At 41.1% G+C, this 20,008-nt stretch overlaps 1 protein-coding gene across 1 annotated transcript in view; it reads left to right on the top strand.

Annotated features, from left to right (window-relative positions):
• Positions 1–20,008, top strand: part of LOC113137739 (zinc finger protein 721-like) — a 747,607-nt gene that overhangs the window by 4,765 nt on the left and 722,834 nt on the right. The window contains exon 2 of the mRNA XM_033325117.1: positions 9,627–10,183. Coding sequence (XP_033181008.1) covers positions 9,627–10,183 — 557 coding nt within the window. The remainder of the gene's footprint in view (positions 1–9,626; positions 10,184–20,008) is intronic.

Here is a 20,008-nt window from a genome sequence, read left to right as displayed (position 1 = left end):
TACATTAATGAGAAATAAAATGAACTTTTTGGATTTTGGCAAATGGCTGCAATGACACAGAGTGAAAGATTTAAAGGGGTCTGAATACTTTCCGTACCCACTGTATGTGCTCAATTGGATTCAGGTCTGGAGAACGGGCGGGCCTTTGTCTTGCAGGAACTGCCCGACACACTCCAGCCACATGAGGTCTAGCATTGTCTTGCATTAGGAGGAACCCAGGGCCAACCGCACCGGCATATGGTCTCACAAGGGGTCTGAGGATCTCATCTTGGTACCTAATGGCAGTCAGGCTACCTCTGGCGAGCACATTGGAGGGCTGTGCGGCCCTCCAAAGAAATGCCACCCCACACCATTACTGACCCACTGCCAAACCAGTCATGCTGGAGGATGTTGCAGGCAGCAGAACATTCTCCACGTCGTCTCCAGACTCGTGTGCTCATTGTGAACCTGCTTTCATCTGTGAAGAGCACAGGGTGCCAGTGGCGAATTTGCTTATCTTGGTGTTCTCTAGCAAATGCCAAACGTCCTGCACGGTGTTGGGCTGTGAGCACAACCCCCACCTGTGGACGTCGGGCCCTCATACCAGAATAGGACACATGCACATTTGTGGCCTGCTGGAGGTCTTGTGTGGGTTGTAGACTCTGTCTCATGCTACCACTAGAGTGAAAGCACCGCCAGCATTCAAAAGTGACCAAAACATCAGCCAGAAAGCATAGGAACTGAGAAGTGCTCTGTGGTCACCACCTGCAGAACCACTCCTTTATTGGGGGTGTCTTGCTAATTGCCTATAATTTCCACCTGTTGTCTATTCCATTTGCACAACAGGATGTGAAATTGATTTTCAATCAGTGTTGCTTCCTAAGTGGGCCGTTTGATTTCACAGAATTGTGATTGACTTGGAGTTACATTGTGTTGTTTAAGTGTTCTCTTTATTTTTTTGAGCAGTGTATAATGATATACAGTATCTCACAGAAGTGAGTACACCCCTCACATTTTTGTAAATAATTTATTATATCTTTTCATGTGACAACACAAGAATGCCACTTTGCTACAATGTAAAGTAGTGAGTGTACAGCTTGTATAACAGTGTAAATTTGCTGTCCCCTCAAAATAACTCAACACACAGCCATTAATGTCTAAACCGCTGGCAACAAAAGTGAGTACACCCCTAAGTGAAAATGTCCAAATTGACCCTAATTATCCATTTACCCCTCCCCAGTGTCATGTGACTCGTTAGTGTTACAAGGTCTCAGGTGTGAATGTGGAGCAGGTGTGTTAAATTTGGTGTTATTGCTCTCAGTCTCTCATACTGGTCACTGGAAGTTCAACATGGCAGAGAACTCTGAGGATGTGAAAAAAAGAATTGTTGCTCTACATAAAGATGGCCTAGGCTATAAGATTGCCAAGACCCAGAAACTGAGCTGCAGCACAATGGCCAAGACCATACAGCGGTTTAACAGGACAGGTTCCACTCAGAACAGGCCTCGCCATGTTCGACCAAAGAAGTTGAGTGCATGTGCTCAGGGCACAGAGGTTGTCTTTGGGAAATAGACGTATGAGTGCTGCCAGTATTGCTGCAGAGGTTCAAGGGGTGGGGGGTCACCCTGTCAGTGCTCAGACCATAAGCCGCACACTGCATCAAACTGGTCTCAATTGGCTGTAATCCCAGAAGGAAGTCTCTTCTAAAAATGATGCACAAGAAAGCCCACAAACAGTTTGCTGAAGACAAGCAAACTAAGGACATGGATTACTGGAACCGTGTCCTGTGGTCTGATGAGACCAAGATAAACTTATTTGGTTCAGATGGTGTCAAGCATGTCTGGCGGCAACCAGGTGAGGAGTACAAAGAAGAGTGTGTCTTGCCTACAGTCAAGCTGAGGGTAAAGGTGATGACTGGCCAAGCATGTCTTCAGACCTAAGCATCTGTGGGGCATCCTCAAACGGAAGGTGGAGGAGCGCAAGGTCTCTAACAGCTCTTTGATGTCATCATGGAGGAGTGGAAGAGGATTCACATATTCACAACAACCACTGCACACTAGACGATTTAAGAATCTTAAACAATTTTATGAACGTGGGAGACCACAGACATCAGGACAGTTCCGCTGATTTTTAATATTACAATCTTTGGACTGCACACACTTAGAGGACTGAACCAGACCGGGTGACCACACACCTGCCGATTGATGATTCCACAGACAAGATTTCACAAACACACATGGGATCAAACGTGACATTTTTCTTTTCATTGTCGGCCCTATTGTAGTAATGTTATCTCATGCAGAGTATGTTTAAAAAGACATTCGTGTAGTTGGCATGATTCAACAAGCCTGTCTGCAGTACATCTTTTGGCACTGGTTTTGTTTTGGTTTGCTATGATGCTTGTGAGACGTTAAAGTACACGACATTTGAATGGTGACATATTTTGGACTCCTTTCTCTCATCTTATTGAGGTCATTCCTTTGGAGCCTCCCCCGACCAGGAATAGTAAATATCAAACATGTGGATATCAATTTAGACATATAATTGGTCGCAACAAACCTGGAATCGGGCCACGCCCCCACGATCACTGGAGAGGGCTAATCGGTCATGAAATCTAGCTTTAAATCGTCTAGTGTGTGCCCAGACTTATCCGCTAATGCTAACTGAACATTTCCTCTTACTGCTCTTTCACATTAATTGCATTCTGATTTTAAAAATGTTGTCGTTAGTAAATTTAAATTATTTGTTGATGCTTTTGTGAATTTATTTAGATTTTATTTGGAGTAGGCTTTTCGTGGGAGCCTGTAAACTGTAAACTGCCCTTACCCTGCCCCTGTAACTCTGTTGAATATATTCTGCTAATTGTCTTTTTATTTCAGGGGTGGTATGCAGGTCCCTATGAAATCAGTTTTATTTTTTCTCAAATTCTGTTTTATTTTTCGGGGTTTCGAAATTTTTTAGATTTATTTTTTGCAGTTTGGGATTTTTAAAATTCAATGACAGATACAACCACAAACGTGAATTTAACTTTTTAAATATTAAATATAATTAAACTTTCAATATATAAAGTTTTTAATAAGAAAAATTGCAGAAGAGTTGTTGGCCAGATGCATAAAAATCATTGGAATGTTGCTCTGTTTGGAACTTTGCAGACAATTGTGTATTTCTCAACTTTTTAGACAGTAGGATTATCAGAGGCTGCACATTTAGACGTTTCCCACTCATCAGTGAATTAAATAAACTTACGAGAATCACATGCCGATAGTGATTAGCTATACAACTGAATGACTTGTGTCGATATCCAGTCATAGCAAGCTAATCCTGCAAAGGGAGAGCTTGTTGTTTTTCACTGAATGTTCTGAGGTTAAATCTAATTAGAAATTAAATCTAATTGATGGGGACGTTTTTGTTGTGTAGAGAACAAAACATGTTTCTGCGTTTATCAGAAAATTAAGTTTTCACGTCTGGATTCCATGATTCCGTTTTCTGCATTGCGGAAATCATATGGCCCTATGTGTGGTGTGGTTTGTGTGGCATGCTGCACTTACCTGTTTCCCCAGGACACAATTACTTATAATTAATTATGTTGATATTTGCGCCATCCTTATGGGGTCTCCCTGTGGACTTGTTGTTGTGGACTTCAGGAGGTACAACACATGCCCATATGGATTTACAATATGGGAAGAGGGGGTAAAGTTTTAAAGCTGGTTTTCTTCTTGAAGGTCAGTTCTCTCTGATCAACTGATCAACATGAGCCTGGTAACATGGTGTAACATAAAACATCCTCAGTGCATTACTTGAGGCTAACAAGTTAACAGTGCATTAAGTGTGACATGCAAAAAAAAGAAAAGAAATCAGGAAGGGGGCCAAGATTTTTTTCACACCACTGTACCTCCCACATCCATGTCTCATCACAGTGGTTAACTATTCACTTCTGAGCCAGTTTTACAATCCTATCACTAATGTTTAAAGTCTTAAATTGTTTCCTCCCTGTTTGTGAAATGTCTTCAACTGATTCAAGCATCACAGTTCCTCATTGATTCAGTTTAATTCAATTTATTTGTATAGCACCAAATCACAATACAATTATGTCAAGGCACTTTACAAAAAACAAAAAATCCCAATATATGTGTAACAAATGCTGTAACAACTGTCTAAAGCTCAATATCAAGAAAACCAGAGAACTGGTGGTGGACTTTAGGAGGAGCAGGAAGACCCCAGTCCCTGTCTCCATCCTTGGAGACAAAGTAGAGATTGTGGACTCCTACAAATACCTTGGAGTCCACATTAACAACAAATTGGACTGGTCAAACAGCACTCTTCAAGAAAGGACAGAGCAGACTGTTCTTCCTCAGGAGACTCTGTTCCTTTGGTGTATGCAACAAGCTACAGAAGATGTTCTATCAGTCTGTAGTAGCGAGTGCACTGTTCTTTGCACACGCCAAAATAAATAATTACTGTATTTTACTACATACAAGTTAATTACTTTATTTCTTTATTAATTACTTTATGAATTACTATTAATTCATTTAATTAAAATAATCTCAAATTTAATAACTTTGAACAACTGCTGTAACAATTGAATTTCCCCTTGGGTATTAAGAATAATAATAATAATAATAATAATCGCCCTGCGATGGACTGGTGACCTGTCCAGGGTGTACCCCTGCCTTTCACCCGAGAGAGAGCTGGGATAAGTTTGGGCGGCCATCTGCCTCGGCAGGTTGGGGTGAGTGGATAGAGGCGAGAGAAAAGAACATCAACAGTAAACACTGATGGAGAGTCCTCAGGCAGTCTAGGCTTATAGCAGCATAACTAAAGGATGGTTCAGGGTTGCCTGAAGCCAGCCCTAACTATATGGTTTGTCAAAGAGGAAGGTTTTAAGTCTAGCCTTAAAAATGCAGTGTCTGCCTCCTGAACCCAGGCTGGGAGCTGGTTCCACAGGAGAGGAGCTTGATAGCTAAAGGCTCTGCCTCCCATTCTGCTTTTGGAAACTCTGGGAATCACAAGTAGACCTGCACTCTGAGAGCGAAGTGGTCTATTGGGATAATATGGTTCTATGATGTCTTTAACCCTCTGGGGTCTGAGGGTGTTTTGGGGGCCTGGACACATGTCTTGACATTTGTGCTTTTTTCAGTGTCTTTTAAACATTTTAATGTCTAAAGTCTGATAACACTGTAATCAGCACAAAATGGGCTACAATAATATGTGAGCAGCAAGTTTATACATGGTTATGTTTTTGAGAAAACGCTTGGTTATGCATGGTTAGTGAAAAACTACAATTTTTTACTCACTGAAATAAGACCATAAAACACAAACAGAACATTGGTTCACAAGACCTTGGAGATCTGCATGTTGTAGGCTAAAGTGTTTACTTCACAGTGTTGTGAATGTCATCTTGTTCACACATTCACAGTAAACAATACACTGATTTAAATTTTCTAAGACATTTTTTGTCCAGAAAGGCCATACATAAGAAGGTGTGTCTCAGGATGAATAGTCATGTGATTTACCTGAGAAGACAAAAGACGCACTCAACCACCAGACAAAGACGCGCATAATGAGCCTTTCAGTCAATGTAACTGAGAGGGGATTAGTGCAGCACAATACAAAACAATGAGGAGCCAAACGTTCGTCATTTGAGTTAAAATCAGTGTTTTTACTCTGAGGACAAGCTCTCTGTGTGGAATATAAGAAGCGCTTCTTCACGTCCGTGACGCGCCATCATCCAAACGCGCCGAAAAAGTGAGTAAATTCTATGATGAAGTTTGATATTTTGTGTCATTTCTCGGGGGTGTGCACATATTTACCTGGTTCACCTGAGATTATTTACATGTGAACAGTGGACAGTGTAGAAGGCGGGACCGCATTACCTGTAATGAGGTGAGACAGGAAAAAACGGACTTCTCCTTACGTTCATACGGATTAAATAAAAAGTGATGATTTGTTTTTGACTTGAATTGTTTCACTCAAAAGAAAACATTTCAAGCTTTCTAGCCATATAATTCTTATTTTTATGAGCCAAGTATTCGCTGAGATTCTGGTTGTTTTATTTATGCGTCTGTGAAGAGAAATGACAGAGACAGAAAAGTCCGAGAGCGCACCCTGTCGGCTTTCTTTATTTAAAAAAAGCACAACGTTTTGTTTTTAATATGATGGTATACCACTAAAACTAGACCCTTTACAGATTTGAATGATATACTTCTTTTATCTGTACGATCAGAATTGACGGAGTAATTTAAGTTTGTTTCGGCCTTATCAGAAAAAGATGCGTCAAAACGCGCCGGCGCGTGCGTCGACCCCAGAGGGTTAATCCAGAATGCCGCAGCCAGAGTCCTGACAGGAACTAGCAAGAGAGATCATATTTCTCCTATGTTGGCTTCTCTTCATTGGCTCCCTGTAAAATATAGAATAGAATTTAAAATCCTTCTTCTCACATACAAATCCCTTCATAATCAAGCTCCTTCATACCTTAAAGACCTCATAGTACCATATTATCCCAATAGACAATAGACACTTCGCTCTCAGAGTGTACGTCTACTTGTGGTTCCCAGAGTTTCCAAAAGCAGACTGGGAGGCAGAACCTTTAGTTATCAAGCTCCTCTCCTGTGGAACCAGTTCCCAGCCTGGGTTCAGGAGGCAGACACTCTCTGTACTTTTAAGGCTAGACTTAAAACCTTCCTCTTTGACAAAGCATGTAGTTAGGGCTGGCCTCAGGCAACCCTGAACCATCCCTTAGTTATGTTGCTATAGGCCTAGACTGCCCGAGGACCATCGGTGCACTGAGCTCCCCTACCCTAACCCCCCCTCCCTTCCCCTCCCCTCTCTTCCTCTCCTCCCACCTGACATGTATATTCCACCATTGAATGTCACTAACCTTATGCTCTCTCCATCTCTCTCTGTTCTATCTGTACCTTCTGCAAGTGTCCCTGGTCCTGGAGCTGTATATCGCTGATGTGCAGTTACTGGTCCCACCAACCTGCAGTGTCTATTTGTTGTTTATTGTTGCTGTTCTCTTCTCTCTGCTTTATCCAGTCACCCCAACTGGTCGAGGCAGATGGCTGTCCAAACTGAGCCCGGTTCTGCTGGAGGTTTTTTCTTCCATTAAAGGGAGTTTTTCCTCTCCACTGTCGCCAAGTGCTTGCTCACAAGGGAATTGTTGGGTTTTTAGTTTTAGTTTTTGTAAAGTGCCTTGAGATGATTTGTATTGTGATTTGGCGCTATACAAATAAAAAAATTGAATTGAATTGATTGAAATTGATTCATCACACTTGTGTTCGTTCTTGAGGATAAGCAACTCTCACAGCTTAAAGAAATTTCCATGACACGGGTGCATCAGGGTAAGAAGAGATGCGGATAAAGTGATGCACCCATCATGCCTAGTGCCTACCGTACAAGCTCAGGTTTAGTTTCAGCAACGCTATGTGCCCAAAGACTGAGGTCACTACCTGAATATATTGAATGATTATGATATTATGATTTCTTCCCTGATGGCACGGGTATATTCCAAGATGACAGTGCCAAGATTCATTGGGCTCAAATTGTGAAAGAGTAGTTAAAGGAGCGTGAGACATCATTTTCACACATGGATTGGCCACCACAGAGTCCAGACCTTAACCCCATTGAGAATCTTTGGGATTTGCTGGAGAAGACTTTGTGCAGCGGTCTGACTCTCCCATCATCAATACAAGATCTTGATGAAAAATTAATGCAACTCTGAACAGGAATAAATGTTGTGACATTGCAGAAGCCTCTCAAAACGGTGCCATGGTGAATGCGTGCCATAATCAAAGCTAAAAGTGGTCCAATGAAATATTAGTGTGTGTGACTTTTTGTTTGGACTCTGAATAATTACCCAGTTTTTCTTTCCACCCACTCTGTCCTGCTCTGTCCACTTTTCTCCCTCTCTATCCTCCTTATTGAGGGTTTGCCCAGTGCAATTTATTGTCTATAAATGTGCTGTAAATTTACTTTCTTGTGTAATTTAATGATGGAAATGCAGCCACACACTTTAGAAGCCACAGTAATAATGACCAGTTTAATGAATTCACAAGTCAGGACAGTATTTCCTGACACTTAACTGTTCAACTTTTTTAATCTCCACCATGAAATCTACCTCTATCTCCTTCTACATTGCTTTTACCTGTGTGACGGATTAGCACGTTACCAAACTCTAACATTAGTTAATAACAGACCTAGTGATTAATCGTTATTTTACTAAGATACAATTTAGGTGTGGCTGTGGATGACTGAACTTTGTGAATAGTGACAGTGGAAATTTGTTAAATCTTTATACTTTGATTCTAGGTTCTGTGGTTTGGGAAGAAAATATTTCAAAATATTCTATATTATACTATACTATATTCTATACTATAATATCTAATATTACTAAGGAGTTATAATTTTTAACTCTTTAACTTTGAGACATCAGCTGTTCTCCACAGACTACTTAGCTGCATGTCATAATCTGGAGCTTGCAAAGATTGGTTAACTTTACAGTATGAGCTAGGGCATTGTCGGATTGGTTGAGATTCACCCCCTTCTCTGGTTTTGACTGAATTTTGATTCATAAAAATAACTTCCTAGTATAACTTAAACATTCAACAGTTGAAATAGATTCATCACATTATATAAGATAGAGATTAACTTGGCTTAAAAGTTATAAGTGATCAGCTGTTATCACAATTAATGATAGTCTAAGCACTTGTACTTTCTAAACAAATGTTTAGCGATTTTTGAGAAGCTTTATTTTACCCAGATTAATGACGATCTTGATCAGTCCAGATGTACAACCCCAGTTCGAAAAACAGTTGGGACACTGTATAAAATCTACATAAAAACAGAATGCAGTGATCTCAAAATTTATTCAAAATATATCACAGAAAGTATATCAAATGTTTAAACTGAGAAATTGAACCATTTTAGAGCAAGTTAATTTTGAAATTGTTGGCAGCAACTTGTCTCAAAAAAGTTGGGGCAGAGGCAACAAAAGAGACAGGAGAATGGCTCACCCCATGCATGAGGCCTGCTCTGTCAGTAGCAGTCTGATCCATCCCCAAGACTGTACAACTAGCCACTGCTCCTACTAGATCTCCAGCTGTCCTCATCACCTATAGACTATAAAAACTTGTAAATATACAATATTGTCTGATTTTAATGTATTTTTATTGTAAAATACCTTGTTTTGAATTTTTTTATTCTGCTCTTATTTTTAATCTTGTTTTTATTTTTTATCTTTGTTTTTAATCTTCTTTAATCTTGTACTTGCTGATATGATGATATGAATTTTCCCGCTGTGAGACGAATAAAGGTTCTTATATTGCAATACTTAACATTTTAAAATTAAGTGTACTTACAGCCCATTGTTCCATCAGACAGGCTTGTATTTACTTTTGTGTTCAAATAAATTGAGTTTTCTGTTAGAATGCCAGCATGTGAGAATAAAAATATTTGGCTGATACTCTCTAAATGACGAATTTTTGTACTTATGTGATGGGGATGTCAGCCAATAATTAAGAAATGGCAAGAAGCTTCAATCAAATTTCTATAGAGGTAGAAGTGTGTTTTGTGATTTGTAGACATGTCATTTATGATTGTTCAGTCATTTCACATCTTCTCTCCATGTCTGTTTTCTTCTGTTAAAACAGAAAAGGAAGGGGCTCAAATCTCACTGCTGTCACTGCAACAAGACCTTCACAACACCACAGAGTTTAAACATTCATCAACGTGTTCACACTGGAAATAAAATGTACAGATGTGACCAGTGTGGAAAAGCCTTTACAAAGTTAGAGAACCTGAAAACACATCAACGTATTCACTCTGGACAGAAACCATACAGCTGTGACCAGTGTGGAAAAGCCTTCACACAGTTAGTCAACCTCAAAACACATCAGCTTATTCACTCTGGAGAGAAGCCATTCACCTGTGACCAGTGTGGAAAAGCGTTCACAGTTTTAGGTACCCTGAAAAGACATCAGCGTATTCACTCTGGACAGAAACCGTACAGCTGTGACCAGTGTGGAAAATCCTTCACAGAGTTAGGCTCCCTGAAAAGACATCAGCGTATTCACTCTGGAGAGAAGCCATACAGCTGTGACCAATGTGGAAAAACCTTCACCCAGTTAGGCACCCTGACAACACATCAGCGTATTCACTCTGGACAGAAACCATACAGCTGTGAACAGTGTGGAAAAGGCTTCACACAGTTAGGCTCCCTGAAAAAACACCAATGTATTCATATTGCAGAGAAGCCATACTGGTTTGAACAGCATGGAAATGCTTTTATTAGTTCAAGTACATTCACAACAGGAATAAACTGTGAAGCTGTGAGCACTGTCGTCAAGGTTTGTCCATACCAAATAATTTAAAGAACCACCAGGACGTTACACTGCTGTGAACAGGACGTGTCCTTATGTCCAAAGCCATTTAAACAGTCCAGCCTGTTAATAGTTGAGGGCTTTGTGATGGTTGCTGGTGGAAACTGTGTGAGATAGAAGAGACTGGGTTTTGTCTTTGCTTCCCTTTTACTTTGAAATATAGTTATTTTCATTTTACTGTCATTATCAGTAATATTTGACAAAGGACTTTAATCTACTAATGAAAATCTTTTCTTTTTGGCTGCTCCCTTCAGGGGTCGCCACAGCGAATCATCCGCTTCCATTCAACCCTTTCCTTTGTATCCTCCTCACCCATACCAACTATCCTCATGTCCTCCTTCACTACATCCAAGAACCTCCTCTTTGGTCTTCCTCTAGGCCTCCTTCCTGGCAGCTCTAACCTCAGCATCCTTTAACCCTCTGGGGTCGATGCACGCGCCGGCGCGTTTTGACGCATCTTTTTCTGATAAGGCCGAAACAAACTTAAATTACTCCGTCAATTCTGATCGTACAGATAAAAGAAGTATATCATTCAAATCTGTAAAGGGTCTAGTTTTTGTGATATACCATCATAATAACAACAAAACGTTGTGCTTTTTTAAAATAAAGAAAGCCGACAGGGTGCGCTCTCGGACTTTTCTGTCTCTGCCATTTCTCTTCACAGACGCGTAAATAAAACAACCAGAATCTCAGCGAATACTTGGCTCATAAAAATAAGAATTATATGGCTAGAAAGCTTGAAATGTTTTCTTTTAAATGAAACAATTCAAGTCGAAAACAAATCATCACTTTTTATTTAATCCGTATGAATGTACGTTTTCTCCCGTCTCACCTCATTACAGGTTATGAGATCCCGCCTTGTATTCTGTTCACATGTAAATAATCTCAGGTGAACCAGGTAAATATGTGCACACCCCCGAGAAATGACATAAAACGTCAAACTTCATCATAGAATTTACTCACTTTTTCTGCGCGGCTGGATGATGGCGGTCACGGACGTGAAGAAGCGCTTCTTGTATTCCACACAGAGACAAATAGTTTAGCTTGTCCTCAGAGTAAAAACACTGATTTTAACTGAAATGAGGATTGTTTGGCTCCTCATTGTTTTGTATTGTGCTGCACTAATCCGTCGCATCTACATTGACTGAAAGGCTCATTATGCGTGCCTTTGTCCGGTCGTTCAGTGCGTCTTTTGTGTTCTCAGGTAAATCACATGACTATTCATCCTCAGACACACCCTCTTGCATATGGCCTTTCTGGACAAAAAGTGTCTTAGAAAATTTAAATCAGTGTATTGTTTACTGTGAATGTGTGAACAAGATGACATTCATAGCACTCTGAAGTAAACACTTTAGCCTACAACATGCAGGTCTCCAAAGTCTTGTGAACCAATGTTCTGTTTGTGTTTTATGGACTTATTTCAGTGAGTAAAAAATTGTAGTTTTTCACTAACCATGCATAACCACTTTTTTCTCAAAAACACAATAATGTCTAAACTTGCTGCTCACATATTATTGTAGCCAATTTTGTGCTGATTACAGTGTTATCAGACTTTAGACATTAATATGTTTAAAAAACACTGAAAAAAGCACAAATGTCAGGACATGTCAAAATTTGTCCAGGCCCCAAAAACCCCCTCAGACCCCAGAGGGTTAAAATGTTTAAAAGACACTGAAAAAAGCACAAATGTCAAGACATGTCAAAATTTGTCCAGGCCCCCAAAACCCCCTCAGACCCCAGAGGGTTAAAGATGGGCACCAGTAGACTTCTCCTCCATTCCTCAGGCATCCTCTCACTCTCCAAGATCTTGTTAAATAGCCCAGTCAAAAACTCTACTGCCACCTCTCCTAAACACTTCCATACCTCCACAGGTCATCAAGACCAACTGCCTTTCCATTCTTCATCCTCTTCAATGCCTTCCTCACTTCATCCTTACTGATCTTAGCTACTTCCTGCTCCACAACAGTCACCTCTTCTACTCTGTGCTCTCTAACATTTTCCTTCATTCATCGACTCTTCAAAGTATTCTCTCTATATTTCCATCACACTTGTGGCACCTGTCAACACATTTCCATCCCTGTCCTTATCACCCTAACCTGCTGCACATCCTTCCCATCTCTATCTCTCTGCCTCACCAACCTGTACAAATCCACCTCTTCCTCCTTAGTGTCCAACCTATCGTACAAATCCTCATATGCCCTTTGTTTGGCCTTTGCCACTTCTACCCTCACCTTATCATGCATCTCCCTGTACTCCTGTCTGTTCTCTTCTGTCCTCTCAATGTCCCACTTCTTCTTAGCTAACCTTTTCCTCTTAACACACTCCTGAACTTCCTCATTCCATCACCAAGTCTCCTTATCTGCTTTCCTCTTTCCAGAATGATGGTATTAGACATGTTGCTGGCTAAAGAGGGAGGTGTTTGTAAAATGTTTGGATCTACCTTTTGTACCTTTATTCCTAACAACACTTCCCCAGATGGATCTGTCACTCTAGCTTTACAAGGACTCCAAGCCTTATCTGAGGAGCTCGCTGAGAATGCTGGTATTGACAGCAACTTCACTTCTTGTTTGGAGGGAATGTTTGGTAAATGGAACGGTCTGATCCAGTCCATGCTCATCTCAATGGCTGTGATGACTGCTATTTAGGTTACCTTTGATTGCTGTTGCATTCCATGTAATAGAGGCCTTTGTCAACACCTTATTGATACAGCAATAACAAACAGTATCAGTCCATTTCACAGGATGACCAGGACCCTGAAACTCCTCCAGAGCCAATGAAAGAAAACATGACAGTGACCTTCACCGACTATAATAGATTTGTCTTAACTTCTGGACGCTGGGCAGCAGGGAGGGACTTCTGAATGTCTCCAACATTGAAAATTCCTACAGAAAGTGATGTTGTGATGACTGTTTGCCCATAGAGACAGAAAGTTATGACATTTATTTCTCACTTCTACAAGTTATATTTTAGCATGCTAATCAGCTTAGATTTGTGATTGTGATCTTGTTTGTTTAATCGTAGTTATGATTTATGATTTTACTGTTTTTTTTTCCATAATAGTAATAATTCTGATCTTACAGTGTGTGTTTTACTAGAATAATTATCATTAATGATCTGCTAAACATTTTCATATAGTAGTAGGGATGTGTTAGAGAAATTAAAATGTTTACTCTCAAGTTTGTTAATCCACTTTAATGTGAGTCAAAAACACTGTTGAATAGGGTCTGTTATCTCTTCTCTCTCTCTCTAAGGTAGGTCTGTTCTAACTCTCATTTTCTGATGAGATAGTATCAAAACCCAGATGTCTTGCAGTCTTGTAGGAAACTGCCTCCTCTTTCTTCTTTTATCACATGACTGTTTGTATCATAGTAATAAAAATGTGCCGCCTGGCTAATAGCCAGTGTCATGCTGTACTCGGACTACTAACCCTAACCCTGTGTGACTGTTACTCCTTGGAAGTAAAACTAATATATAATCATACCAAAGTTCGTCCTCTGAGTCTATTTGTTAAAAAGAATTTACCTACGAGCAGGCCTGTGCATAGAAAGCTTAGTTTCTGGCTTTTATATGGACTATATCAGCATATTACATGTTTATATAGTGTCATGGCTGTGCTACAGAAAAACTAACAATGTATCAAAATCAGTGTTGTGTGTTTTTTCCCCTCCAGATCAGTGACATCACTTATGAAATAATATTTATCTGATATATTTTTACAGCAGTGTATTTTAGTGGATGTTTTCATAACCAAAGGGTGGTGAATTTGCCCACAGTGTATTACTGACCTGGAAAATTTCTAAATCATATTTCCAAAATTTATGTCAAATTAAGGGTTGTCACCAAAAATCCTTCCATTTGGTGGAGTACAGTGAAAGTCCAAATTAAGAGTGAAAAATTACCCTTGGTGGATGAAAACATCCCAAACACAAGAGAGTTAAGAAAGGAAGAGAGTAGGTTTAAAATAAACAAAGTAAAAGGAATAAAAAAATTAAAAGGCTAGAAAAAGCACAATATTTTCATATATACAATGTGTGAACTATTGCAGTATGAGTGCAAGCATGTAACTCAAAAGCTCATGTCAGGGGACCTGAAAGGACACTGCAGCATGTTTTAACAACCTCACAGTATGTCCCAAATGGTCAGGGAATACCTTGAGAAGGAGCTGGAGGATGTTATCTGGGAGGAGGACAATTGGACTACCTGGCTCAGCCTGTGTCATTTAGCCCTGTTTGGAGGAGCAATTGAGGTTCTTTTTCAATGATCAGTGTTCTTTTCCACTGACCTGTACTTTAAATATATTGTAACCCGTTGTGTGTTCAGCCAATAGTTGAGTACTGTGGGGAAAACAGCTGGCATTCCTAAATTATTTAACTGAAACACAAGCAGGAATTTGCCGAAGTTAACCCCTATCATTGAAGTACCTTTTCCCTGAGTAGGGAGTTTTATGTTATTCTGTTCTTAGCACAGAACAAAACTGTCATGATCTGCACTTTTTGACTTCCTGTTTCTTTTATTTTGAAAAGATCATGACAGGATCTGGTTTTGTTTCGTTCTGTCTCACTTTACCTTGACCTGATTATTTTGATTTGCTTCACCTGTTCCTTTGTTTGGTCTTTCTGTTCATATACCTGTGTTCATCCCCAGTTTCGTGGCCAGGTTGTCTGTTTTGATCTGTTTAGCTCTGTCTAGATTCTGTTTTGATCTGTTTAGATTCGTTTAAAGATATCTGTTAAGACCTGTTTAGATCTGCTGAGAAAACCCTGTTGAGACCCATGTCCTGAGCTTTGAGTTCTTGATTTTTTTCCTGCCTCAAGTCTGTTTGCTTTCAGTTCCTGGATTCTGATCATGGACTGCGTTTTGTTTTCCCAAGTTTAAGTTAAGTTATTCTGGTTTTCTTTGTGAGTGAGTTCAACATGTCTTGCGTGTTTGTCTAGTTCCTCTTGTGTTCAGGTTTTGTCTTGCTGCCCTGCTCTTGTTAACCTCCTTTGTTCATGTCTTGTTTCTCTGGTGTTTTTGTCTGTTCATGTTTTTGTGTAGGTCTGGTGAGTCCCAGTCTGTGTGACCCAGACCCTCATGCCTTGTTCCCCTTGTATTTCATGTTCTCCTAAAGTCTGGTGTGTTCCTGTGGTGTCTGAGCGACTATCTTGTCTCCGTGTCCTTGTAGGCCTGTGTGATCTCAGTGTGTGTGTGTCCGAGGTCCCATGCTTTGTCCCCTCTGTTTCATGTGCTCACACTTTCTGCATTTTTGTTTCTGGTATCTGGTTCTGGTTTTTGACACCTCGTCCTCAGTTTTTCCTGTGATCTTCTTTTGGGTTTTTAGTTTTTGTTAAAATAAAACCTTGATTTGTGAACCTGGAGTACCAGAGTTTTGCGCCATTATTCGTCCTCAATTATATCCCAGATTCACGACAGAACAAGATGGCCAGATAAGCAGACGGACCACGCCCCATTTTTTCCATCTTTCTGGTACTCTGCCCTGCCCAGCAAGTTTTTTTTGTACGCCTGACTAATCCAGAAGATTTTTTTTGCCATGCCTTCCCGACACCACAGCCGAGCCCCAGCCATAGACTGCCTGAGAATGGGTACCTTTGTTACCAGTCCCTTTCCCGCCTCGCCACGTACAACTCAGCATCATGCCCAAGACTCTGTCCAGGTAGACATCCTCACCTGGTTCACCAACCAAGCCCAGAAGCATGACCCAAGGTCATGGGGTCCTTTCTGGACGATCCGCTTGACAGCGAGTACTCATCAGATGACTCCAGGGATGACCCTGCCACATATGTTCCCATCATGCATTTAGGAGGCCACCGCCCCGATATTCTGGACAATTGGACCCCATCGTCACCATTCCAGGCAGCAAACTCCGGTGCAGCCTGCAAGGTGCCTGCCACAGTCTTCGGTGCCACAGTCTTCGGTCCCAGCCCCTGTGACCTCGTCAGTTTCTCGGTCCACCTTCGTGTCGTGGGAGACCCTCGACAAGGAAGAAGACGAGGGGTCCTCCGATGAGGCAGACCGCCACATCAGCGCTACAGCACCCGGCTTGCCCCTCGCCCCAGTCTCCAGCGCCGCAGTCTCCAGCACCGCAGTCTCCAGTACAACCAGAGTTCCCAGCACCACCATCTAAAGAAGAAACGGTCGAGTGGCTTGCACAGCAGCAGGCAGAGCCCTCGGACCAACCATCGTCGGAAGAGGCCAACCCTTGAGCCTCAGTGTGTTGACGTATCCGGCCCCGCTGAGGTTCCGCCACAGCTTCCCGATCCACCACAGCTTCTGGTTCCGCCGCAGCCGGCCGAGCCTCAAGAGGCTCCAGATCCACAGCGGACATAGTCTGAACCACAGCCACCAGAGGTTCCAGAGCCGCCGCAGCCACCACCAGAGGTTCCTGGGCCGTTGCCAGGTTTCCCAGAATGCCCAGGGCCGCCAGAATGGCCAGCGCTGCCTCAGCTACCACAGTCCCTAGAGCCACCACAGCAGCGGCAGCCAGCAGAGTTTCCTGAGCCGCGGCGGCAGCCACCAGGGCCGGTGCTGCCCCCTTGGCTAGCGCCAGGGCCTGCCCCCCTGAGACGACCCGGGATGCATGTTGGCCTAAGGGTCTACCCTTCGGACCGGCCCAGAGACCACACCTGCCGGAGAGGCCGCCCGCCAGAGCGGTCCCCCCGCCAGAGCGATCCCGGACCTTCGCCCGCCGGAGAGGCCGCCCGCCAGAGCGGTCCCAGACCTTCGCCCGCCAGAGAGGCCACCCACCTGAGCGGTCTTGGACTCGTTTTGTGGGAGAGCCGAGTGGCTCCAGACTTTTTGTTTTTCTCTAGGACTTGTTAATAGACTCCTGAATTTTGTTTTGCCCGCCCTCTTGTTCCCTCCTCCTGAGGGCCCCATCGCCTGTCCGGTTGGTTTTTTTTTTTTTTTTGGATGGTACTTGGAGGCCGTCAGGAGCCAGCCTTTTAAGAGGGGGGTACTGTCATGATGAGCAAGCTTGGTGATAACAGAAACCCTGAGTAAGTCCAAAATTTGCTGGATAACCTGCTGGTCTCACTTCATGTTACCGGACCTGGAGTAAATGGAAGAACATACCCAGACACAAACTGCACAAGACACAGTTACTGGCCCCTATTGTTGCTGTTCTTTTCTCTCTCCTCTATCCACTCACCCCAACCAGTAGAGGCAGATGGCCGCCCAAACTGAGCCCGGTTCTGCATGAGGTTTCTTCCTCTCCACTGTCGCCAAGTGCTTGCTCATAAAGGATTTGTTGGGTTTTTCGTTTTTGTAAAGCAGCATTAATTTCGTTGACAAAGTATTTTCGTTATAATTTTCGTCAAGTTTTCAAACGAAACGAGACAACTAAATAAAAATTAAGTGATGACGACGAAAACTAAATAAAATTATATTGAAATTTTCATTGACTAATAAAAACGAAAATGTGAGTGAGGGACATTTTTAGAAAAGATCCAATCAGAATTAATCTTCTCAGACGCACAAGCACATTAGAAAAGTAATTGATCCACCTAGTGACACAGGATGCGTGAGTACACAACATCATCTTGCATAGCCTACACTGGGTTTCTTTCTGACAGAGAAGATATATGGGTCAGTTTCACGTTTGATGCAATGGCATTACTGCTAAATACAGTTTTTCCCTTAAATATTTTGAGTTGCTCTTTTGCTTTAAAGAATGAAGAATGTCATATACAGGTTATAAACAATGCATATCTAATTTTTGGTCTTTTATGAAAAGGCCATATTCCATATATATTTAATGAAACTTGTTTTTCATTTAATTTTAATTTAGAATATTTTCTATATTACAATAGTTTTACTAAATTACACTTAAATTAAACCCAATATATTTTAGTCGAATAAATCTACTGTAGATTTATTCGACTAAAATCTCATGCTATTTATTCGACTAAAACTAAAACAAAGCAGATGACTAAAATTAAAATTTCATTTTAGTCAAAAGACTGACTAAAACTAAATTAAAATCTGCTGTCAAAATTTACACTGTTGTTAAGTGCCTTGAGATGATTGTATTGTGATTTGGCGCTATACAAATAAATTGAATTGAATTGAATTAATTCAAATCCCTTGCAGACAGATAGTTTCAGGTCCCACTCAAACTAATTTGAAACTTGAAGTGCTCAATGTCAGATCTTTATGTAACAAATCATTTTTAATCAATAATTTTATTTCCTCTTGCAATCTTGATTTTATGTTTTTAACAGAAACTTGGTTAGATAGCAAGACAGGAAATGCAGTTCTTATTGAATCCACCCCACCTAATTTTACATTTCTATGAGAAACACAAGAAAACAAAAAGGGTGGGGGCGTCTGTGCTTTTTTTTGTTGGGATTGCTGTGCAAAGCAGCAATCCCAAGATATGTTCTTCGTTTTTTTTTCTCTTTGTTGGGATTGCTGTGCAAAGCAGCAATCCCAAGATATGTTCTTCGTTTTTTCTCTTTGTTGGGATTGCTGTGCAAAGCAGCAATCCCAAGATATGTTCTTCGTTTTTTCTCTTTATTGTTGGGATTGCTGTGCAAAGCAGCAATCCCAAGATATGTTCTTCGTTTTTTCTCTTTATTGTTGGGATTGCTGTGCAAAGCAGCAATCCCAAGATATGTTCTTCGTTTTTTGTTGGGATTGCTGTGCAAAGCAGCAATCCCAAGATATGTTCTTCGTTTTTTCTCTTTATTATTTTTTTTTTTCTTTTTATTCCGCCGTTTTTCGGTCGCTATCTAGTCCTACACCGTTCGACGTAGAAACATCATTCAAACACCGTCGCGTTCAGCTCGATGAGGAGATGGGTGCTTCTACTTTTTTCAGCGATATCTTTCATAATTTCCGAAATATTCCAGGTTTTGTCGGAATTTTTTCTCATAGGAATGAATGGAGAGTACGTTAAAATCTCCTTTCAACTTTGTCCTCTTTGAGCTTTAACTGTGTCAGCATACTTTCAGCTAGAAACACCATTCGACCTTTAAACGGGTCAGAAGGCATTAATCTATAAGTCTTGTATACAGCTTTTTGATATCTATTATGGTTTTTCTTTAATCGCAGTTTAAGTTTTATGTTTTTTTTAGGAAATTTCTGAATTTTACATTGGTGTGTATGGGAGAGAGCTAGAGTGCGTGATGTCATCGCTAGAGTGGGAGAAGCTGTTAAGATTAGGGAAAATTTTTCTCTCTAACTCGCCGTCACGGCCACAATTTTGACTCTTCATACACCATTTTCTCAAAAGTAGTAGAGATTTTTGTCTTCTTTCAGGCAATGCTGTTCATATTTTTATAGGACCTACGGTTTTTCCACAAGGTGGCCTAACAGACAGAGAGTGACTGCTCAATCTCTCATTCACTCCCATTCTAAAGATCTCTACAATTTTTGGAGAGAAACACAAATGAAGGCTGTTTCTAACTCGCCACCAATCCTTCATTTTTTGGAATATCTTCACAAAAAGTGGATCGGTCTCTTTGTTGAAGCCTCCTGGCACTGTTAGTGAAAGAATTATATTGATAGCACTTATAGTTTTTCTGTAATCCCCCATTTTGTAAGGTGAAGTTTTCTCAGTTTCTCCACTCAGCGTGTGTAAAGTGCTGTCACTCCCCCTCTCACTCTGGCCTTTGATCACCATAGCAACTACTCAACACAAAGCTGCTCATTGC

Source organism: Mastacembelus armatus, unplaced genomic scaffold, assembly GCF_900324485.2.
Source record: "Mastacembelus armatus unplaced genomic scaffold, fMasArm1.2, whole genome shotgun sequence".
NCBI classification, from domain to species: Eukaryota; Metazoa; Chordata; class Actinopteri; order Synbranchiformes; family Mastacembelidae; genus Mastacembelus; species Mastacembelus armatus.
This window is presented reverse-complemented; position numbering and strand designations above follow the sequence as displayed.